Source organism: Seriola dumerili, unplaced genomic scaffold, assembly GCF_002260705.1.
Source record: "Seriola dumerili isolate Sdu_G_001 unplaced genomic scaffold, Sdu_1.0 BDQW01000040.1, whole genome shotgun sequence".
NCBI classification, from domain to species: domain Eukaryota; kingdom Metazoa; phylum Chordata; class Actinopteri; order Carangiformes; family Carangidae; genus Seriola; species Seriola dumerili.
The window spans coordinates 3,811,999-3,837,201 of NW_019174295.1; the positions used below are offsets into that span (position 1 = coordinate 3,811,999).

Genomic DNA, 25,203 nt, shown 5'->3' on the forward strand with positions numbered 1-25,203 from the left:
AACGATTAAAAAAGACGGCATGTTAATATTTAGTGGCAATGTTGTCTTGTTATCATAAATATCAAAATATCTTACCGCGACGCCAGATAAACCGGAAAAAAATCAAAAACCCCCAAAACGATTCGTATAGTGACCATTCCGAGACGCTAGGGGCGCTGTCTCTCTAACTTCACACTGGCATATTGTACCACTTTAATGACGTAGCGAAAAAATAATACAAATCTGAGTGAGGTATCGGTGGCTCGGTTTTCAGTAGGAATGGATAAATTAAACTGTTCTTTTCTTCCACGCTTTCAACCAACCCTTTTATTATTGCTATCGTGTATATTTGGGTTGTCACTCGGTACGGAGCTGAGTTTTGTGACATGCGGTTCAGTCGTTAAACTGTTAAATCTAAAGCACAATGTGAGACTACACTCCCACGACGTACGCTACGGGTCTGGTGAGTTTCCTCATTAATAATAAGTATTAAGCCTTAACAAACATTTGCATCATGTTTTTCAGTAACATTATCTTAATTTACCTTTACCCACCTCTGTTGTTAAGATTATATTGTTGGATAAACATTGGAAACGTGTGACTGTATGCTCAAAGGTTTGCAGTGTTATATACCGGTAATTCATATTGACTACACAATTGTAGTTGCAAATAAAAAATGAATACAGTGTATGAATAACATTAACATAATCTTGTTCCTTCACTAAGAAATCTTTATAGTTTAAAGTTTGGAGCAGTAGTGAGCAATTGCAGCTGGATTTAACATCCACAACAGTTTTAACTAACCATTCATTGTTTGACTCACTTTAGATGAGGATATAAGAAGGGGGGGACTTTAAATCACACACAATTACAACATGTCAATGATGCCACAATTAAGTCCAACACTTATTTCTATTCTGGTCCTTGAAGTAAAGGTAGGAAAGATGCAGGAGTCTAGGTGGCCTCATATTTCCAACAAACCCCTAAAATAAATACCTGAATTAAAAACAATAAAATCTCCAATTCACACTGTAAAAAATCTGTTATAAAATTGAACACAAGTAGGGCTGAACAATTAATTGAAATATAATAGAAATTGCAATATGGCCAAGGGCAATATCCAAATCGCAGGAGCAATAATTTTTTTGATAAAGGTAAAATGTGTGAGAACATAACATAAATTAAACATTGTGGTGCCAACAACAGCAAACAAAATTCACATCATCATCATTTTTTCAGTGGAGATCAAATGCAGAAATGACCGTTTCAACTGAAATCATGACACATATTGCGATATCTGCCAAAATAATCGCAGTCTTTTTTCTTTTTTTTTGCACATTGTTTTTTTATTGTATTGTATTGCCCTACATACAAATTATAAGTAGGATAATGTGCTCACATTTCCAAGTTGCCCATAAGCATTTGACCCAATTCCAGGAGCCAGAGAACAAGAATACATCAACAAAGCCTCAGTAAGCACAAGTTATTAACAGTAGCTCTGGTGGGCTTGATTTTTCCCAACTTCACAAATGTGTTCTTTGAGATACTCTGAAATGCTGTGTTGTTATATACCACACTAAGTTGTATTGGTTTGATTCTATCCTTCAAAGTTGACCACCAATGAGTGCCGTTAGGGTGAGCCCTCAGATATAAAGTGAAACTCAACACAACTCAGAGTTACTCCTTCATCAATTAAATTAACTGTTTTTCGGCAAAACCATAGTTTTGCTGATCACTTTCCTCATGTCTGTTCTTTTTGAGCATCACTGTAACGCTCCTCTGCTCACTGTGTGTGTCTGTGTGTGTGAGACAGGTAGCGGGCAGCAGTCTGTAACAGGGGTTACTGCAGTGGAAGACAGTAACAGCTACTGGAGTGTTCGTGGGACAAGTGACGCCTTCTGCCATCGGGGTACCCCAGTAAAGTGTGGACAGACGATCCGCCTCACCCATGTCAACACAGGCCGAAACCTGCACAGCCACTACTTCACCTCCCCGCTGTCCTCTAACCAGGTGGGTGGTGTGTGCCTGCAGAGATTGGGAAAGGATGTCAATGTCTAAGAGATGGTTTTAAGATATGCCGGCTAATTCAAAAAAGCTGATTATGAAAATGTTTGTGAAATGTCTGATAAATCACTACTACCCTGCCAGGTTGAAGTCAGTGAGAAATTACTTGCAGTAATAATACTAATAACTAGTCTGAGAAAATACCAAGAGGTTGAAACCTAGATCAATATTTTGAGGTTAAAGTGAGTTGACAGCAGCTTTTACACTTCAGGAACCAAACAGCCTCTGGTCAGCAAAAACCTCCTTCATCTTGAGGGAGTGTGAAAACAGTGTCTACCCAAAGTGTAATAGGGTTGAATGGTATGTACCGTGAGATATTAGAAATTTATCTCAGGATGTATCAGATGATTGTGGACAATGTTGTATATCAATGAACAGGTCGACTTTATGGCACTTTCTGATTTAAAGGATTTGTCCTCGATAGATTCTTGTCTGACTATTTTATCTCTGAGTAGTTTCTCAAATGAGTTTCCAGTACCATATCATGATTTTTATCGCTATGGCAATATAAAACTGTCACACCACAATAGAAGATTTCACATACATAACCCTCTACAACAGTGTAATATAAACTGTAGTCTGTTTGGCCTCCCTCATCCACTCAAAAACCCTGATGCTACCTTGTATCACTGGTCACTAAAGGGTGTACATCAGTGTAGTTTTGTTGAAGAGACAAGGTGCCAGAGAGTGTCTGACAAAATCAAACATGTCTTAATGTTTAATGTGTTGGGATACCTGGCTTGGTAAATAATTGGGTCTGTGAGAGTTGTTTCTGTTGTACAGAAATTGAAGTCAGCTGATGGTTCCAGGTTAGCTGCAGGAAAAACATAAAGTACATGAAGCAACGTAGGAGATTAAAAAACAAACGTAGGTACAATTCATGTCAGGGATTGTAAAATGGACCCAAAAAGGTTTCACAAAAGCAAGGTGCCTCATCTTCTCTTCTATTCCTTGTCTTCTGATCTCTTTCTCATTTGTCCACAGGAGGTGAGTGCTTTTGGTGAGGAAGGGGAGGGGGACCACCTGGACGAGTGGACAGTTCAATGTGGCGGATCCGTATGGAAACGCGAGGAGGCTGTCCGCTTCCGTCACAAGGCCACTGACGCGCTACTGTCTGTGACAGGGGAGCAGTACGGACGGCCGATCCACGGTCAGAGGGAAGTTCACGCCATGTCGAGCCCCAGCCAGCACAGCTTGTGGAAGGCCATGGAGGGCATCTTCATGAAGCCCAGCGAGAGCCCGGCAGGCAGCCGAGACTACAGTCACCCACACACAGAGTTCTGAGCTTTTCTTCTCCCCTCCTGTCTCTTCTCATTTTCCTCCCTGTCTACCTCTGTTTTCCTACCTCTGTCCCTAATTACATCTGTACCAGCATCCTCCAAACGCATCTCTGTCCCCTGCTATCTTGTCTCATTCTTCTCTCTCATTAACCTTTGACTGTCATCTTTTGAAGAGACTGTGCCAAAGTCTGTCATGCATCAGGCTACAATTACTTCATCTTATCAGTCCAACCTCTCTGACATACAGTAATGTTTTTTAAAAAAAGAATTTCATCTACAAAACATCTGTGGAGATTAATGTGGAAAAGCTATTGAATCTTCCAGCAGCTAACATTATCTGAATAACACTATAATTTGCCTTAACAGGTACAAGAATACACAAAGGTGTTAAAAATGCAGTTTTACTGTGTATTGTTACTCATTACTATGACACTTGGTAACACTTTACATCCAAGAAGAGGTTTTCCTCTCAGCTGTTATTTATTGTTAAATAACTGCTGTTTTTTTGGGCTAAAAAAAAAAGAACATTGTTACACTTGTGCCTTTCTCTTGTTTTGTTTTTTTAAAGAAGTAGTAGGTGTTTACATTGTGGAGCCTTTTAAACCTTGGGAAGCGTAAGAATTTTGTTGTGTTTTTATGGTATTTGTAAGCCATATTCTATTTACACAATAATAAGCAGTGTTACTATGGTAAAATACCTTTTCTTCCCTTTAAGTCAGATTCAGTGTAGCATATAAATGATCCCACACTAACTGACATGAGAGAATAAGCAGTTTTGTCTCTGGTGTTTTTTTAATTTTTAAGTTGCATCACTTAGCTGGATGCTGTTTATTGTCATCGTTCAATCGGTTTCCAAGTGCTGGGAGACTGGTTTTACGCTCATGCTGTCTGTGTATGCATGTGTGTTAGATCAACTCTTAGTTTTAGAGGTTCATGTGATCAACAAAGCTGCGATGAATACCTCACATTAAAAAGATTTTTTTTTTTTTTGCACACCACTGTCAGAGCTCTTTATTGGATGTTATTTGGTCACAACAACAACATCTGAGATAATCTGACTCTGACTCTTCACACTTCTCTCTTTCTGGATGATCACTTGAAATGAATCTCTGATGTCGTCAATGAATGTCCTGATCTTGCCTTCAGAATTTGGCATCATAAATGAACACGATGCTAAGTGCAGACAAAAAAACGCAGTGCTTCTTTTTTATTTGTGTCCCCTTTACTTGATCATTCAGACTATAGTTAAGCAAGTTGGAATTGCCTTGAAAAGTCAAACCCCTTAATTTTACCCACGGAGATGAAAACAGACTAATGGATTTTGCAAGAGAGGCAAGCTAATATGTGCCTGGACCATTACACTTAGTATAATGCCTTGTTTGTCAGCTTAATGGCATGTTTTGGTTCATTATCTGGTGGTTAATGGGGTTCAGATGCATCGGCTGTGAGGTTCCTCTCTCTCGTGTTTGACCTATGCTCCCTATTTTTCATGATTTAGAGTGAGCACTGATGCCAGCGCTGCTCTGCAGGAAACCCCGGGGAACAAGCTGACAAATGTGTAAATTCACCTCCAGCCATCACACACTGCATCAAGCTAAAAAGAGTTTCAAGATACAGATCTAAATTGTGAAGTCTGACTCTGCTGCTGTTGTGATTCACAGCTCCTTTTTGTGCGCTCTGCTAAGAGCATTTGGAAATTGCAGTGAAGGGCGCTCAGTGAAAACCACGCTGTGTTGTAATTCTATTTTTAGGGTTGGTATTTAAAATGACACTGCAATGATGATAACAAGTGACACGTACAGGAACAAGCCTATTTTACACAGAGTTTTATATTTATTAAGAGTCAGTAAAAATATTTGTGCTCACCACCTCACTGTCAGCCAAATGTTATACGTAATTTAGATGCCTCATTTACGAATGTTTCTCTCTTATGTTGCTGGGTAACACTGTTTTGTTATTATTGTGTCATACATGTTGGTCAGAGAATCCCTGCACACATCATCTTTCACAAGTAAACACACATGCCTTATATTTCTATCAAAACAAGGTTTTATTGCATAAACATATATGGATATAATTTTAGATTAAACAGATTAAACTTGTTATTTGCATTTTTAAATATCCATTCAGTTGTTAACTATTGCTGTTTTCTTTCTCCTTTTCTAAGCAGCATGCCAAGGTTGTATTACATATCTGTGTTTAGTTTTTATCTCTATACAATCTACAAGGTAAAAACATGTTTTGGTAAAAACAAATCTCAAAAGCAACTTTCAAAAACATGAAAATCATGAACCGATTCCGTCCTGTTACAGATGTACAGTATAACAATGTAAACTTCAAAAGTGTTGGTAAAAGGTCTTTCAAATGAGTTTCCCTTACATAGCCATGCAAGGATGTCTGAATGGCACAATTATTAGAGAATTGTTAAGAGAAAGTGTGGTCTATGCTGGTTTCAAAAGGACCATGACGCTAATAGACAAAGGTGAAAACATGGTCCGTTGGTCAAATGTCAATGTGCTGAGAATATCAAAGACATAAACTGACTTAACGAGGATAAGTGTAGCATACATTATACAGCAGTTTATACGGGACTATGGGGCAGTGAAAACATTCCATAAAAACCTAATGTGGCTAAAACACACAATATATTGTACTCAGTGTCAAATTGAACCATCCACAGTGAGGCCTACAGACTCTACCCTAGATGATGTGAAACAGACATGATGACGACGACGATGATGATGTGACCTTGTATTTGCATATTTATGAAAATGCCCTCTCCTGCACTCTGATTTGATTAATAGCTGGTAGAAACTAGAAAAAATGGCTATTACAGTATAAATTGGAAAGTCAAATATGTGACAGTAGTACATACATACCTACATTGAAATCAAGGCTGTGCCACCACAAAGAAAGATTAAATGGATTTCCCTGTCTTTCAAAGACACGGAAATCTAAACAACAACATGCATACTGATTTACAGTATAATACATTTTTGCTGTTATACTTGATCTTACAAAGCTATTTTTTTTTTTATTTTAAAAGAAAGCCCTCTCCCCTCTTGCCCTCTTTATACACTTTCTAACACAGACGGCATTTAAACTCACATGGTCGCACATCAGTTTGATTGAAATATCTAGATTTGCTTTCGTCCATCCCAGCAAAAGACGAGAGAGCAAATAATCGCTCCGGGGTATTAATGGGAACGAAACAGTCTCTGATCCAGTGATGTCCAAGGGGAGCACCGTGCAGTTTAGGAATCCACACATGTTAATGTTGTAGCAATGAACACCAACAAATCTGTTTTAAAAGATGGCGTCCACATAGGGCCAGGCAGGTTGGTTGAAATAACTGTCACAATATTAATGAAAATACTTTTAATATCACAAAATCAAAATCACATGAAATCATAGAGATGATGTTCACTGTAACGAACTGATGCTTTAAATGTGTTTTAACATAAACGCAATCTCAGGTAATCTTATTTTGAAATGATAATGTGTTTGAGATTCTTTGTTTGGACAAGAGAATTTTGGAAAACAACGACAGAAAATGAACATATAATCACAATACAATTCCAATGACAGTAGATAAACAGTGACATCTCTTTATTGGCCAGCCCTGCAACCACATAAAAAAAAAAAAAATAATAAAAAAAAAAAATTTTCATCCTCAAATTTAATCTGTGGTTGTCATTGGGATGTTCAACCTCGGGCGGCTCCATTATAAAAGAGGAGTGTGATTGTAAACACCTACAAGGTCTTTTCAAAACTCGTCCCAGTGAGATTTTATAACATGTTAGTGCTCTCAGATCTGAACCATAAAACACAGATACGACCCCAGAAACCATCACAGGCACCACAGCTGACACCTTCAGTCTCTCATCCAATCCTGAGCTGTATACCAGTGCAACAGCACAATTTGGGATGTGGGAAACAAAAACAAACAAAAAGAAAATTCTTGATTTTGCCATTAAAAATAGTGAATGTTCACCAATACAAACCTAACTGCCCTTGTGACACTGACACAACACACATCCAAGCTCAAAATCAGTGCTGTTGTTCTTCACTTTTGAACACCTTGTAAACATGGCTGTTCAAGCATTCAGCTGCAGTTCTCATCTTGACCACCAGGATGCAACCTTTTCCAAGAAAGCAGCCGTAGCAAACAGTAATTCACAGCTCTACTGTATATCCCTGATATATCGCACTAGTTTCTACCCATCATACATTCTGTTGTTTAGAGGAATAATACATTACACAAGCTAAGTAGCACTATATATATATACAGTGAAATCCACGGGAAGCTGGGGTTAGAGTAATGTTTGGTATGGCAGTGTATATACTGGCATGCTTTTTGTGTGGTCTATATTTACCACAATTGGGCAGTATTACAATGAGATGCTGAGGTGAAACATTTTCCCCCCAACACATCACTAAAAATATTTTCTCTCAGCCTCGTCCTGTTATTATTCAAAAACCATATCTCCACTTTCATTGGAGAGATTTGATGTCTCTTGTTTTTTAACCTTTATATATTTGACACCTCTCAGACATCCCGAGCTTGTCTTTTACAGACTCACACAAATGTTGAGTGACCAATCAGTCAATCAATCAGTCAGTACTTAGACTAAAGAGCAGAGATGGTGGGAAAGTGGTGATTCTTAAGTGGTCCCTCACCGATTATTGTGTTGTGCTCCTTGTAGATACACAAAGATTTCAAAGATTAGTGGACTGAGCCGAGGACGCAGACAATTCACAAAAAAAAAAAACTAGGGATGGGAGGGATTTACTATGCATTTAAATACTGTGCCCAACATTCAGTGCCCTCATTCACTCAGTTCACATTCAGCGCAACTTCTCTGGGGTTAATATGCAGTTGTCCATAATAACTGTTGTTTGTTTTTTTTTTTTTAGAATGGCTCAAAGCACCTGATACGCATTTTCGGTAATTAGAAAATTAAGTTTAAAGGGTGGTCTTGGTCTTGAAAACAGCAAAATAAATCCTTCTATTTACTCTCATGATTTATATAAAAACATAATTCTTTTCCAGTTCAGGTTCCATATGACCAGTAAGTCCAGTTACTCTGCATGAAAACAAATATATCTCTTCATTTACTCTCATTGTCTGCTTCTATAAGGTTAAGTTCAAAATAAACTTAAAAAAAAAAGAAAAAAAAAGTCAACTGATTGTTTAGAGAAGTGCTTGGGTTGTGGCTGGTCCAGCTTTGGCTGCAAAGACAAGATGTGAGGTCATGGCTGTTCTGTCCACTCCCCATGCTCACAGTGCAATTGGTTACTCCATGCCGTTCCGCAACATCTGATTGGCTGCGATAAGCATGACACTGATGATGAAAGCCATAGCGAAGGCGCATATCAGGCTTTTCCTGACGCACGTCTGCCGATTCTTCTTCTTAGGATGGACTGGGAGGAGCGAAAGAGAAAAGAAATAAGAGTCAACAGAGTTAACACAAGAAACCATGAAACCATTTTTTGTACTATAAGTTTTTTGAAATTTTAAGTTTAAATATGCAAATTATGCATTATCTAGATAAATATGAGCTAATTTGCATATATTTCCAGGACAGAAATCTGAACATGGATGAAGCCAGGGTCAAGATTTGTGTTCAATATGTTGACATATTAGAGTTAAAGCTTTTTACTGAGGAGATTTTGGATGTCTCCTTTTATCACCCCATAAAACAGAAAACACTGTTAACGGCCATTAAAAAGTCATTTTTCATCATGTTTTTAGGAATAAAATGTTACATAAATCAGGCTGTGAATGATATGTGAACGAACTCCTCCGTAACCTTCAGAATATAGATCAGAATAAAACTGTAAAGTCTGGTGTAAGTGCTACTGAAGTGGAGATTTCTGGCATGGTATGAGAAAAAACTCATTTTGAGAAAACAGTATGTACTGTAAAATTCAATACATTGTCATTAGGAACCACTATTAACAATATTGTGGACAATACAAAGGAAATGACCACATTTGGATCTGACAACACTGTGCAGGCAGAGAGAGAAAGAGCTTTACAATGATGCCTATGATGACATGGCACAGACAGTAATTGTGATGCTGCATGTTGCGTTAGAAAACTAACTTTTGGTGAAATTAGGAGAAATCTACAGACGCATACAGACAAAGTGCAGTAAAATAAACACCTAAATGTGTATTTTGGAGTTTTTCTTCCCTCTAGTCTGAATCAAATAAGACATGTTATAGAAGAAAAATAGCCTAAAATCTCAAAATATTTGCCTGTAGTGTCTCGCCTTAATTGACTCATTAGTTTATTGACGTCACATCTGGGCCAACATCTGTTCTACTAGCTTCTGTAACGCAGTGTAAACGATAATTCAGCATTTCCTGGGGTTTCATCATCCATTACAGCAGCTGCCATAAGAAACTGAAACCTTCAAAATTTGAACAAAGTTCAACAACGATTACTTTGTGAACACAGAAAAAAACTATAGCTACCATGAACAAACCACAGTGTGGGAACTTCTTCAATAAACTTTACAGGCATTTCCATAATCCTCAAAGTCTGTGCCTGAATTAGACATTTCAGATTCATGTATAGTGATGGAATTTAAACCTGTTTCTCACAGTGCACCTTCATTCATTGACCCAAACAAATATCGATGACGTAGCAGCAAACATTTGTAGTTGCCATGTTCTGCATCTTATTTCTGTGACCCAGATTATCAGTATCAGAAGTGTCTCTAATGTGAAAAAAGATGAATACATGAAAGGTACAAACTGGCTCTAAAACAAAGCCAAGAGGAGTGAGGGGGAACTTTTGTTCCGCTACCCCTGTTTGGGCTGAAAGGCCTCTTTTCTCCCCCAAAGAGATAATATCTGTAGATTGAAAGAGGATGAGGAGGGAAGACAGATGTGTCCTCCAACAGGCCTCGCAGCGAAAGCAACAACCAAAAGTTTCCTCTCCGTCAGCCCCCTTGTCTCAGTTTGTTAGAATCATACATTGCATCAATAAATCAAGTCACAGCTCTGAGTAGTGGATCTAAGAGGGATTGTGAAAGGCGGTGACGTCCCACTGGACAGGAAGAAGATGGGAGCTGGCATGAAAGAAGGATGTAGAGGATGTGGGAAGAGGGTTAAATGTGGGGAAGCATACAGCTGTCGTTTACCAGAGAGGCTGTACACCTCTTCATCTAGCTCCTTTATCCTCCCCCTGCCTACTTCTCCTCTTTCTACATCTTTCTGCTGTTCCTTTTCCTCTCCCTAATTCCACAGCATGCCCTTCCCTCAACACCAGAAACTTTGAGAAAAGAGTGCCAAGCCAGCAGTTCCCTGATCCCTCCTTTAGCCTCTTATCTCTTCCTTCACTGCCCCTAAGTTTCTCCATTTCCTCCCAGCTCTCTCTTTTTAGGGCTCCCTGAGACTGTAGGCCAGTACCCAATGGATTCATTAAGACTTTCCTAGTTTTTAAGTGCGTTTGATCCGTCTTTACCTTTGTCCTAGTCTGACTTGGTTGAAGTTTCACAGCAGACAGGCAATTTCTAACTCTGGACCATAACTAACTAAGGGTCAGTTTTGGGTTTTCGTTTCCCTCTTCTCCCTCAAGCAACACAACTTATGTCTCAAGAAAAAATCCTTTTGTGTTTCACTTGGGCACGCAAACATTAGCAGCCCATCAACCCTCTCATTCCTGGCTTTGAAACTCAAGGAAATGAATTCATGACCTTGACATTAATAGATTTTTATCATTAAATGTGACATCTGTTTTCTTGATTATGGTTTAACATTCTTGACCTTTCTCTAAGATTCAGCAGCTTACAGATGAAGCTCTGTGGTGGATGATACAGTATCGCGGCTGATTACAACTTTCACCTTACAATTTTGCCAAATAAAACTTAGAAAGTCATTAAAAAATGTCTGTGTGTTTAAAAGTGTTATTTCTTTTCCAATTTTTTAAGAATTTAGAACAAATTTAAACCTGTGTTGCTGGAAGCAGCATAGACTTGTCATTTATTGTTCATCTATAATTCAGCCTTAAAAGAGTGGTCTGACATTTTGTGAAACATGCTTATTTTCTTTCTTGCTGAGAGTCGGATGTGAAGATCAATACCACTGTCAAAAGCTGTGCCCTGAGTTTGGAGCTAGAACCAGGAGGCAATCATCTTAGCTTAGCAAAAAGAATGAAAGCTAGGGGGGAAAGCTAGCTAGCCTATGCAAAGTTCAAATACATGCCTACCAACAGCTCTAAAGCTCGCTAGTTAAAATGATGCATCTTGTATGAAAAGTAAAAATGACAATTTGTGATCTTACGTCGGGTTACGTGCTGATTTGGCTTGTTTCTTGTCATTGTGAGGTTGACAGGCAGCCAGGAGACTGCCGGACTGTTTCCTGATATCAGACTGAACTGCCTCTTTGTTTCACTCTATTCATTCAGCCAGGGTATTTTGTTTTGTTTTGCCCTAACCAGTCAGTAGCAAATGACTGGTCCCATGGACACATTTTCACTTTCAAGAGTTACAACAACCTGTTCAGCTGTATTTATCTCATTGCTGCCACTTTTCTTTTGCTGTTTTTTTGTGGATGTAGCTTGGTAGCTAGGTAGCAGGAAGATGACATCTCTGTTCTTAATCCTCCCAACTAAACTCTGATTGGTCAATTGTCTCTCATAAACAGCATGAAAAGAACAAATTAGAGATGCAATAGAGGTCTGGAAACAGGCCAAGGCTATTATCCATCTTTATGCTAAGCTAATCTGTCAACTGGCACTAGCTCCATTCTTAGTACAGAGTGGTATTGATCTTCTTATCTGATTCTCTGCAAAAGACAAATAAGTGTATTATCAGTAAAAGTTTATTAATGTTTTGGTCATGGATACATTTACTTAGATCAGCGTGAAATCACTGCATACAATATCTTCTGAATTTCAGTACAAAATGAGTTGTTGTGAGCACAGGTAATTATAACAGCAAAGTTTCCATGAGAGTAGCTTCCTCACCTCCCTCATACTCAGGGCAGTTCCCTGAGGTTTCATTGAGGCTCTCCTCCTCGGTGATGATGATGTTCTCTATGTCCTTCATTGTCAGGTGGTCCCGGAAGGCGTGGAACAGCACCTGCTTCAGCTCATCCAGAGACAGCTGCTGCATGTCAAACTGCAGGGGCACACAGCGATCAATGCAGAGACACAGTCATCCATAAACTGGCTTTATGAGGTTAGATAAATATAGACGATAAGAATGTAAGAATGAGGTGTGAAATGTACAAGCTGTGAAAAACGATGGCATCTACATTTGTGCTCTATTGCATAAAATGTGTTGTAAATGTAAGTAAAAAAGATGTCTGTCGTAATGTAATGGCAGCATGTTTGCCAATGCATCACTAGTGCTATTTTTGGGTGACTGAATCAGTATGCAAACCTGTGTATTGCATAAATGTATGCATGCACTATCAGGTTAATGGACATATCAATTAAAATGAAAGTACCGGCACATAACTTCATTGCAGGTGGTTGTATTCTCAGGTGTGTGCGCATGTTCGTGTTTAAAATGATTTATGAGGCTCTGACCAATCACCGACTTGAAATCTGAATATATCTCAGCCTTTGTCCTACTCCCCGTCTGCCCTTCCCAAACATCACATTCTTCCTGCCCGTCCAGCAGATCCCCTCTACAAGCTATATACACACATGCACACACACATAGCATCTTTGTCTAGATTATTTACCTCACTGACGGATTCAAATACAATCAGTCGCTCGGTTTAACACAACAGATGGACATACTGAGGCAGAGAGGAAGAAAATAGGGGGTTGATGGAGTCGAAGAGAGATAGTGTAAGATGGGAAAACAGGAAGTATGGCGAGGTCAGAGAAAACTGAGACGATGGATGTAGTGGGAGACACAGATGGAGAAAACAGAACTGGCAGACAATAGTGGTACAGGGACCTGACAGAGTTGAGATAGTGAAGAAGAGATGCTCATTTCAACAGGGGGATGTTAATCCTGTTCATGCTTTATTGCTATTGCTAAATTCTAAGAACAACATCTTTCATACTCAAACACCTTGGGGAAAACAAATGATATCGTTTCCCAAAGGAAAATTACTAGCGTTGCTGTTGGATTGGATATCGAACCTCAATATTGGTACTGACCAAAATCTGACTATCAGTTATCAAAACCTGACAGTGAATGCTTGGTCAGACTTGTAGTTTATTTTTTCATTACAGGAGTAGTTTGACATTCTGGGAAATAAAAGTGCATATTTGCTCATTTGCTGAGAGTTGGTTGAGAGTCTCATTAGTCACTGAATATGAAGATAAAGCCAAAAGATGTTTAACTTCGCTTAGCACAAAGACTTGAAACAGCTAGCCTGCCTCTGGCCAAAGTTACAGATTTTGTATCAAGACTTTAGATCTTGTCTATTAAATCTGTAGGAAATAAATGTTAAAACAACGAGATGTGATTTTGCTGAAAGTTTCATGGAACTTTTTCTTTGCCGGGCACAGTGATTGTCTTGTCATCACCATGAGATTTGCAGGCAGTCAGCGGAGACTTGAGGAAGTCAGTACCTGCAGCCAAGAATTTACATCCTGTAAAACCACAATGTGTCAGTTTTATTCTTGTTTTTTCTATAAAATGTAATGTGTTACTTAATGAACTTTAGAGGTTCTGGTATGTGAATTTTTTTTTTTTTTTACCTTTGGAGAGAGTGTAGCTATATCCCCTTGTTCCCAGTCTTTATGCTAAGCTAACTGTTTGCTGGCCATAGCTCCTCGATAATATTAAGTATATTTATAATTATATAATTTCTTTAACCAGATATGAATTGAATTACATGATCATTTTGAGAATGTATTTTCATTTAGGTTCTCAAGAGCTTGACAAGATATTAATGCATTAAAAGAAATGTGATATCATCTTCCAAAATGCTTACATACACACATGCAAACACTCATTTTATATAAGCACTTAACGTAGAATATTAATCTTTGTATCTATATGTACAGTATTTTGCATGTCCGCTTCTGTGTGCATTGATGTGGAAACAAAAATCGTTCTGCAGATGTGTATTGATTTCAGTCTAACCATTGCTGCTGCTTTCCCTGGTGATTTACACTGTAATCACACACACACGCACGTGCACGCACACACACACACACACATTATTAGCAAACCTGGGACACTGCAGTAAATAGAAGAATGATTTCACACATACACAGATTAACACACTCATTAAATCACTCATTTTTTCTCATGTTTTCTCTCCAACTTCTCACTCACACACACAGACCAAAACAAACACTCACACACACCCTTTGCTAGATAGGGTAAAAGAGAATAACCTAACAGAACATGGAACCAATATTATTATATATAATATGGTTTTCAAACTGAGGTTATACTCAATAGCAAACAATGCAACGTGGAAGATAAAGATGTTGTCGTCCCAGTTTGATTGAGTTTTTTTGAAACTTGAAATCTGTTATTTATATTTTCTAAAGCTAAGCACGGCTACAAAACAGATCAATATTTAATATAAGGATGATTTTCAAATATTTCTCAAATTCTTTTATTATATACATGATTATACTTTAAATGTATATGGTCAAACAAAAACACAGATTGGGCCTTTAATTGCTCTGACTCCTGCAACCTTGTGTGGCACTCCAGGGCAGACAAACAGGGAGTGGCAGCAGCAGTTTGAGGGCCTGATTTCTGCTGTCCTTCTTGCCAAACGTATCTCTGCTTTGAATGGATGCAGGCAAGTGGAGGAACAACTCTTTGGACTGCAGCCGCAGGACAGACAACATGACAGTTCAGGGCAGGAGCACGGAGAATGTACAATGTTCCTGTCTGTCTGTCTGAGAGGGGAAATGCCACAGTGGAGCTGCTACCTGTTACCAACCAGTAGAGTGATTTCTCCACCTGCCTGGTCTCTGAAGGACATCGACATCCAAACACACACAAACACACACACACACACACAAAGTGATGATGGGGAGACAAAGACTTGAGAGTTTGCCTGTCAGAGCATTTTGTCTTTCGCTGGATGAACTCAAATATGCAGTGTGTGTGTGTGTGTGTGTGTGCGTGTGCGTGCGACAGGGAAACAGCAGGGGATCGCGAGCAGTGACCGGTGACATACTGAAGGAGCCAGGACACATCAATCAGAGGAACAGGTGCTTACACGCTGTCCTTCCTGTCTAATCCTGCTTGCCCTCATACAGCAAAAGCTTGTTCCGTCAGTCGTCCACCTGCTTTGTCTTCTGACCCTTATCTAAAAAGTCACCCTGAGTGACAACCTCCAAGTGTTGTTTCTTTTATTCTGTACTCTTTTCCTCCCATTTTTCTGTTTTGCAGCAGCGCTAGATCAAGTGAAGTTTCTGTCTTTCTGTTGGAAAAACATTTGTACCAAACTGCTGTAAAAGTACAGAGATGTGCATCCATGTGATCTGCATGTACACAAACACACACACACACACACACACACACACACACACACACACACACACACACACACACATATATGAATAATAGATAAACTGGATCCATAGAAACATAATCAGCTACAATTGTATGCGATGGAATGAACGCCAACTCCTAAAAATAGATTTTGTCAACCTGAAGCAAAATGTTCGACAGTGGAGGAGCTGAAACTGACGAGGCCCTGTCCCAGTCACTTTTCACACACCAGTGTTAGAGTAACTGCACTTATGGTGTTGCACTTTGGATAAAAACCATCCACCAAATGGCTGTTATTATGTAACAGAGACATACCACATTTTTTAAAATTACACCACATTTGGCATCGCTGGTCATGAGTATGAACATGGCAGACTGTCTCAGCAGATGTAGATGACAGTGATCAGCCTGTCACTGACCAACTACTTCATTCTGCTTCCTTCACCCTTCTTCAGTCTCTGTTTTCATTGATGAAACACTGACAGGTGGTCGAGCTAAAAAAAACAAGTTAATGGTAGAAAACTTTGATAAAAACTTGCAACTTGGTATAACTTTGACTATATCTATAATGTAACTATTGACACAAATGAGTACAGATGAGATTTTCCACTTGGAAATAAATGGAAACCACTTTAGAGACGGGCTCCACCCAAAGCAAAATTACATTTTAGGTCATTCAAGTGCTTAAACTGACTCGTGTCTCTTCCAGTCATATAAATAATGACATATTCAAAAAAGGTGGAATTAAAGTGATGGTGTATGCGACTGCAGGAGGTCAAGGTGAATGGCTGGGCTAACAAAGCATGTCACTTTGACACTGGAGACCATAACTGGTGTCCCGTCTCCTACTAACTGCGTCAGTGTTGGTTTTCTTTCTTGTCAAGAGTTAGACGAGTAAAGTACAATACAACTTCATGTCTGCCCGTTCAATGTTGAGCTGGAACCAAGACATGGTTAGCTTATCTTAGCTTAGCTTAGCATAATATACACAGTTTACAACATCCTAGTTAAATCTCTTTTATAACGCTGATAGTGGTGACAGCTTACAGTCTCTGCGTTCTGTTGATGATGGTGATGGACTAACGGCTGACAGTTAACAAAGAGTTGATTCTGTGATGTTTATTGCTTACAAGCACTTGCTTACACACGACCTGTGGTATACGAGCCCGGTCTCTGTAAAACTATTCAGTGTAACATTGTCACATTAGCATAAACGGTGGAAACAAGGGGAAACTGTGTTAACACGCTACATCTTGTTTGTTTAATCCACACAAAAACAGACACAAACATTTGTGCAGGGGTTAGTCACTGTGCCTGGCCTAGAAATATCCTGGTATTTAAGGTGATGTATGGATTAAACAAACAAGATATAATGTGTTGATCAGTATTAGTGAGCTTTAGAGGTGCTGGTCGGGTGATTTTTTTAACCTTTGGACAGAGTCAGGTTAGCTGTTTCTTAGCATCTCTAGTCTTTAATCTAAGCTAAGCGAACCAGCTGCTGGCAGTAACTATTTATATATATATTTTATTGTTCCTTTTGAACTAGTAGTTTTTGTTGCCTGGAATTAACTGAGTAATCAACAAAACACTAGCATGGTTTTCAAAATGGCTAGTTGTAATGTTAAAGAGTCACTGCGTGCTTTGGTGAACCTGTACATCGCTGCAGTAGGATCACTGGCTGAACCACTGGAAGTCAGAAAAAACCCCAACCCATATGTACATCTTCAGGGGGAGTTAAGTTACTCCTAAAGTAGACTATAGATGATTTGTGGTGAATGGGCTTCAACATGTGTTGGTGGTCCTCGTGGTGGCAGTAGCTCAGATCATGTCTCCATGTTCTCAAGCGTCCTTCAGCAAAACCCCTGTAACTGCTCCTGATGTGCAGGAAGGATTCGTAGGCCCCTTGGGATAAAAAAGCGTCTGCCAATTGAAAGTCTGACTAGTGTGAACAACATCTTCCAGCTACTGTAAAATGATAAAAGAATCTGCAGACCCATGTCTTATAGACACTTTCCTATATACACTGTTTTGATATTGGTTAAAATTTGTTGTTTTTACTTCAGCTGAAAATGAAAATGACTATCTTTAGGCACTTCAGCTTAATTTGCAATGGAAGACTGGATGCTTCCTTTTTCAAATCTAATTTACTGACTGTCAGCAGAAACGTGGTAACTCGAGTCAGGAGTTTTTCAAAGACAATATCTGAATCTCCCCGAGGTTTTACTCAGACCACGCTACAGTGGAAAATAAACAGAAAAACAGAAATGTTTCCCAGATATTTCAGTGGTACACTGAATCAAACAGGCCACACACACAATCTATCTATTCAAGATATGTACACACAGGAAAATGTAATCACACACAAAACATGACAACACCAACATGAAGTCAATCATTATATATCTCGCTGTGCGAGGATATTATCTGAACAGAGTCATTATGGCCCAACGTGATGTACCTCCTTCTCTTCCACTGCAGTTTTTTCAACACAATGACTCTCTCTCTCACTCTCTCTCTTCCTGTCTCCCTCTGAGGTCTGTGAAATATAAACACACACACAAACAAACACACAAAAAACACTGCTCTCACACAGTCCTCAAACACACTTCCTCCCACCATTTCATCCCCCTCCTCCTCCTCCTCCTCCTCCTCCTCCCTATATTCTTTTGCTCTCTGCTTTCATTGCTCGCTTCCTCTCCCCTCTCCTACTTTCTGTCCTCTTCCGTCTCTCATTTTTCCGTCCCCTTTCTTCCTGTTTTCTTGTGGTCTGTCTTTTTCTCTCTTTGTGGGAGGTGAACGTTTTAAATCACCCCTGAGACGCACACCGTCTGCGACCTTCATGAATCACAGTCTCTTGTACCTCTTCTTTCATTTCCCCCCACTCTTCTCCTTTGTGGGTTTGCTTTTATATTCCTGTATTCCTTATGTGGGGCATCCCCCCACTCCACCCGCACCACCCTCCCTTTCCCCACATGTTGTCCAGCCAGCCTCTCTATTTTCCTCATCTCTTTCAGCCTCGCTGGCTTCTCCCTCTCTCTGTCACAGACGCAATGTGTCTCATTTTAAAAAAGAGGTGCTTTATTCCACACAGCTTAGACAGAAATGATCCTGGTTAAAATCAGACATTTTTTATATTCATTTCTTTTGTTTTCTGATGTGTGAATGGCATAGATGGCTGTTTTCCTTCATGATATTTTCTTAAGTGTTTACACAATGAAATCTAGGATGAAGACCATCTATGTAAATGTGGCCCAGTATGTTTTTTTATAACCTGAAACACACACACCTCCTCATTTCAGTGAGTCACCCTCTAAACGTTTCTCCTCTCATTTGACTCAAGGAAAATCCGAGAACAGCTTCCTGAGAGCTGTCGCCCTGCTCAACCAGCCATCCTCACACTCAACAGCCTTACACACTTAAACACACACACACACACACACACACACACACACACACACACACACACACACACACACACACACACACACACACACACACACACTCTCTCTGCACTTTTCATTATTGTCGCATGTCTTACCTAAGAGGCAGCAAAAAAAAAAAAAAAAAACACTATCTGAGAGCAGAAAATGTTCTGTCTGGAACAGTTTTCAAAAACAAAGTAAGCACGTTCAAACGCATGTAGATGAGCTGCAGCCTTAATCACCACTGAGCCCAGTTTGGACACTTGGAAGCACACAAGCTCAGACTTACCCTATTAAAAAAGGGGCACATCCCTGAAATCTTTATTATGGTAATACCTTTGCAACACTGCAAATGATAAACACACTTGCACACGCGAAACCCAAAAGCACACACATACTCATGTAAAGAAACACTTAATTCTCAGCAGGTTTCTTTTCCTTCAAGACTCAGAGTTGAAAGAAAAAAGTCTCTGTTTTTGAAAGAGAACAGAGGAAGCAGTTGGGGGGCCTGAGAGAGAGAGTGTGTGAGTGTGTGTGTGTGTGTGTGTGTGTGTATGTGTGTGTGTGTGTGTGTGTATTTTTGCAGTTAAGTAGGTGTGAGCTTGTGCAGACTCCCTGCAGAAGCTAGGACTGTGCTTAAGGATGTAAGACCAGCTCTGACTCCTGAGATACACAGTCAGAGGTGAGACGGAGTAAGTAAGTAAGAGTAGGTGTAACGGATGGAACTGATAAATGACGAAGAGAGTGAGTGATGACAAACAGCTTCTTTGCCAGCTGGGAGGAGGACGCTTTGTTTCTCACCTGCCAGAAGATGTTGTCAATGGTGTTGCCCAGGAATCCTTCTCGGTTGTCGGACGACAGCAGTTTGGGCCCCAGTATCGTCATGAACTCCTCAAAGTCCACCTGGCCGTCGCCTGGTAGCAGACACACACACACACACACACACACACACACGCACCAGAACAATAGAAAATCAGATACTCAGAAGTTTATGTTTGCAGAAAAAAAGAAAAGCACACTGACATCGATCCACAGATGGATGTGCCCTCATCCATGACAAACACTCAGGCATCTTCAGCCCTAATTCACCTTTCAAATAATGAGTGTTCACCTGTACGAGTGTGTGTGCCTGTGTACGAGCGACTGTGGGAACATTTTTTTTGTGACAAGTCCGGGAACATTTGGCAAATTTAAATTCAAAGGACACAACTTGTGAGGCTTTGCATTATGTATTCTACTGCTGCATGTTGTTAGAGATTGCAATCAACAGCCGGCGTCCCGCTCAGTGAGCATCTCCACGACAGCATGTCTTATAAACTGAGTTAGTGCATCGACCTATTATACTATATAGTGGCAACACTGATATTACCAACAATTTACAGTCTTATCTAATGGTCTATTTATTATTTGCTATAATAAGGAGCACATTAGAAGCATTAACAGTATTCTGCACAAGTGCCAGCGCTCTTGTGTTTTTATTGGTCGCAGGATAACACTTAATTTTATGGGTTTAATTTCTGAATAATTTCCAAGAAGTTCCCTTGAAAAAAAAAAAAGGATGCAATTTGGTACTAATTAAAGGGGAAATCAAGTTAGTATTCAGCTAGTACACTTGCAATAATTGAAGTCTAATTACTTGCTGTGTAACCTAGAGAGTCTTGTAGTCAGGGCACAGCAGGCCAGCTGAACATGTAGAAATGTGAAATTTGTCAACAGGTAAGCATAAAGTCCGACATGTGCAATGAAGTTAGTGTTTACTTAGGTTTAAATGAAGTCGTTCGTACAAGAAAATAAATTTTTTTCCCTACAGTCAGATGAAAATTACAGTTTTTTGGAGGGAAGTTTCTAGGAAATTACTAAAAATGACTGGGAAATTACAGATTCACAAAATGCAGTGCTGCCTTGTATCACGTCAATCATCAGTATTATCAAAAATGATCAGTTCTCTGTTCTGAAACCTGACTGCAGCTTCTCAAAAATGCAGCTTTTGAATTAACATAATATAATCTTACATTTCAAGAGCACTTTGCTCGAAAACCTGAAGGACGGGTAAGAGGATAATGCCACAGATCAGCGGATTAAGATTTCTTAAGCACATAAAATTAATTATATAAGAGACTGCGCAGGTTGTCTAACACCTGATAATGATTGACAAGCTTCAGCTAATTGCACCAGCAGTGATCGCTTTCAGGGCTTTGTGAGCGATGACACGGAGACGACAGCAGTCACAGGTAGAGGACTTTAAGGGAGATACTGTCTCTCTCTCCTCAGAACAAATGGCAGTGCTGCTCTCGTGGAGGCAAAAGCAAAATGCTTTTAGCTCTGACCTTTGATATTTACCGCGAGCTGTGGAATCAAGAGCAGGAAGATAAGACCCCGCTGAAAGATTGACTAGCTTGTTTGTGATGCAGGGACTGCTTAAGGGTAATTGCAGTCTTGTGTGAATTTACAAGCAGAGCTGAAGTTTAAGGAGCAGGAGCTCTCTTTACTGTCTCAGGGGGATTTGTTTTTGACAACTGACCACCTGCTACTGTGAATGCAATTTAGAAATGCTTTGTGGGACCATTTTGAAGGAAGCTGTGACTCAAATTCCACGTGGCCGCAAGGAAGTTAAAGAGGCATTCATTTCTGTCTTTTTGGCATCAACTGTGTTGAATTTTAATGTGATGTCAATGGAAAACACTTGGAAATATTCATACAACTTGCTTTCTTTGAAAAGCAAAATATTCTTCTTCAGGCTTGTGCACCTCATGTTTTAATACAGACACAACACCTATAAAGAAACATTATACACATGCAGTATATTTCAAGCTTTGTTCACTCTGTGTTTTTTTGCATATGTGCGTATGCACCCAAGTGTGTGTCCTTATGTAGTGCCTCACCATCCATGTCCAGTCTCTGCATGATGATGGCCAGCTCCACTTCGCTGGGCATGTAACCCAGGGAGCGCATGGCCATGCCCAGCTCCTGTTTGGAGATGAAACCATTCCCATCACGATCCAAAACACGAAACGCCTCGCGGATCTCTGCATGACAAACACACCACATATCATCACTGTGCATTTCTGTGTTTCCATCCGCTTCCTTTTCTTTCAGACATCTTTTTCCTCTTCTTGTTTTGCACGTGTGTCTTGAAGGTCTGGGGGATCTGTAACCTGTTGGTCTTTTTTTTACTGCCTTTAAAAACCCAAGGCTGGGATTTAATTGATTGAGTGACTTCTCTGGTCTTTCCTGTGTGTGTGTATGTGTGTGTGTGTGTGTCCCTATTCATTTCCTTTTATTCATTCGCATTTGAGATGCTGTGACTGACTCTGACACGTTTGGCGTGTTATTAGGAGATTTCTTTTCATTTTCACTGTTCAAGTTCATTTTTTCAAGTTGTCTCCTTGACATTCAGTGTGTTTGATCTCCGAGTTTCTGTGTGTGCTTATTACACCAGCGGTGGTTGTTTGTTCATACACTTTAAATGACATATCTTTACATTTTCCTGGCAGTGCTGTTGTAGTGCCACAAAACCATCGACATTGGACATTGAGGTGGATGGTTGTGTGACTTTGACACTAAATGCCGCATTTAGCATCCCGTCTCTTACCTCTGTTCAGCATGATTTCCTTCAATCATCATCACAATCCTTCTCTAACCGCAAAGTGGTTATAATCAATATTTTTTATATCAACAGTCAATTAAATGGCTACTTGTATGTTAAAGAGGTCACCTGATGCTGTTGTTCCTCTGAGCTGTAAAGGGTTTCAGCTCATTGTTTTCATTTTCCAGCCGACAGCTTTACTGTTTCGGCTCAGCCTCACTGCACCCATAGTGCTGTTTCCAGATGTAGCAAGTGATAAAGCTCCAAAAACCCACGCTAGGCTACCTGCTCAGCACCAAGCAGCAAACGGACAAAAGGAGAGACTAGCTGGTAAAAAACAGACCAGTGGAGCATTAAGAGACAGATATTCCTCAGGAAGAGGTAGAGACCAAAAGCAGAGCTAAAAGAGAGCGAATGTGGGACTGGAGACACAATTACAAATCAGTGCTAATGTTTCTCCATATCTGCTCGACGTGTGAATGAGCAACTGTTTGCTGACACGGTGACGATGATACCTCCCTGTTGAGTTTACAGCTTGTTGCACTGCTGCCAAGTGTTCAAAAAAATGATTGAATGCAGGTTGAACCCAGCTGTAGTCACGCCTCAACCAGATCAGAATCATACGATTCGTTTGTAACTAATGTTGTTCTTGACAACAGGGGGGAGGGAAATGACCTACAACAACCCTACTTGCTATTTAGGTTGAAGGACTTGTTGATTGTAACAAACTGTAACATACAAACTGCTTAAAGTCTCACAATTTCTCAGTCGTATGATTGTGTCTTTAGCCTTATAAAGTGTAATCCCAAAATGTAAACAGTGAGCCATCAGGTGGTGTCAGTGAGATGGACTAATCCATGCGATGACATTAATGATTAACAGATTTTAGCAGGTGTGTAGATGGTGCTGAAAGGTGCTTCCCCCGGTGCTGATAACAGGCTTTCCTGTTAGGAAGTGCTGCAGCCTGTCTTCCATGCAAATCAAGGTGAGGGTGATCTCCCGCTGCCGCCCCCCCCCCCACTCCCTTTCCTTGTTTCTATTACATCTTTATACACTTATTGCATTTTACAAACCCCCAAGGGGCCTGTCCCAATCCCTCCATGCAGCACAATCACCATCAGTATCGCCAAGAGCATTTCCGACTCTCTCCTCCCACATAAAAGGCTTCCTCCTAACTTGGACTTGTAAGTAAACACACACACATCTCACGAGGCATCAATCTGTCCGTGCAGCAGAATTACTCAACCCTCCGAGGACCTTCTTGCTAAACACCCTGGTCAATCTCCAGCTAATTACCTGTCAATCAGTTGGCAGTATCTGAGCGGAGGTGCAAGGGGGGGAAGTGGAGCTTTGGGTTGGGAGGGAGGTGATCGGATCTATAGACTCGATAAAGACAGCAGAAAGGGGGCAGAGGCTTTGCAAGTCTTTATTCAACATCTTTTCACACACGAGCGCTCCATTTTTATGTGGATCTCTACACTTCGGGGGTGGGAGAGGGTGTCATTTTAGCTGGCATTCGGCAGAAAACACAATCGAGAAGAGTAATACCCTGCCGCATGACAGAATTTAAATCACAATTTCCCCAAGACTAATCCTTTTCCTAACCTAAACAATGAATTTTACATGATGCTCATCTCTCTCCGTCTCTCTCAGGCCGCGTGTCATTAATATTCTCGTCCAGACATGCGGCTCCTTCCTTCCTCTGTGTAATAAGTCCGTCTCAGATCTGCCTCCTGTTCCTGTCTTTGCTCTGTCAGTTGCGTGAGAGCCGAAGTTCACTCGCACCCCCCATCTGAGCCTGTAAATATCCCTTACGGCTGATAACTAGAGTCGAGCACCGTGCCGCTGCCTCCCTTTCTCTCTCGCCAAATAAAGCGAGAATCAGAGGGGAGGGATTGCGAATGTGGGTGAGTGTGCAGCCTCCCAAAACAAAGTGAAATGTATTTGTATGCAGCTCAACAGTGAGGAGTACATTTTCAATAGGGTACGAATGAGCTGGTCCCTGATGTATTACTGTGCGACGCCTGTGTGCGCCTGTGTGTCTGTTTGTATGAGCGCGCAGCCCTGCCTGTGTGCAGCTGTGTATTACGAAGTCAACCCTCCAGGAGTGTACATATTCTCACTGTGATGGATGAAACGCCTCGAAACTAGAGAAGAGGATGGTGGCGATCCAACACAGGGGGTGATTAACTAGCCTTTCTATCTGTGCTAGCAGATGATCCTGGAAGAACCTTCAACATCTCTCTGAAGTGGGATTAGGAGTTTTCAAATGCTGGCAGCAAATACCATGGATATTTTGTCCACATCAAACAATCCCATTGGTTGCGTTGGATCTGCGGCTGACAGCGCCGAGATAATGCCTCATCGTAATGTCTCGAGTCTTAGAGTCCAAATTCAATTTATATAATAGCTCTACATAGGTTCAGACT

General features: G+C 40.3%; 2 protein-coding genes across 2 annotated transcripts in view; one reads left to right on the top strand and one right to left on the bottom strand.

The window, feature by feature from the left end:
- Nucleotides 1-203: 203 nt before the first annotated feature.
- On the top strand, nt 204-5,278 carry sdf2 (stromal cell derived factor 2). Its single transcript, XM_022738872.1, has 3 exons — nt 204-442; nt 1,793-1,989; nt 3,028-5,278. Exons 1-3 carry the CDS (start codon nt 259-261, stop codon nt 3,325-3,327), a joined length of 681 nt encoding a protein of 226 aa, XP_022594593.1. The 5' UTR covers nt 204-258; the 3' UTR covers nt 3,328-5,278.
- Nucleotides 5,279-5,349: 71 nt separating this feature from the next.
- The window catches only part of LOC111217139 (calcium-binding protein 8-like), a 28,278-nt gene continuing 8,424 nt past the window's right edge, over nt 5,350-25,203 (bottom strand). Inside the window, exons 3-6 of the mRNA XM_022738873.1 lie at nt 22,071-22,214; nt 19,990-20,102; nt 12,304-12,457; nt 5,350-8,747 (exon numbers count right to left, since the gene is read on the bottom strand). Of these exons, the coding sequence (XP_022594594.1) occupies nt 8,620-8,747; nt 12,304-12,457; nt 19,990-20,102; nt 22,071-22,214 (539 nt within the window). The 3' untranslated portion in view covers nt 5,350-8,619. The remainder of the gene's footprint in view (nt 8,748-12,303; nt 12,458-19,989; nt 20,103-22,070; nt 22,215-25,203) is intronic.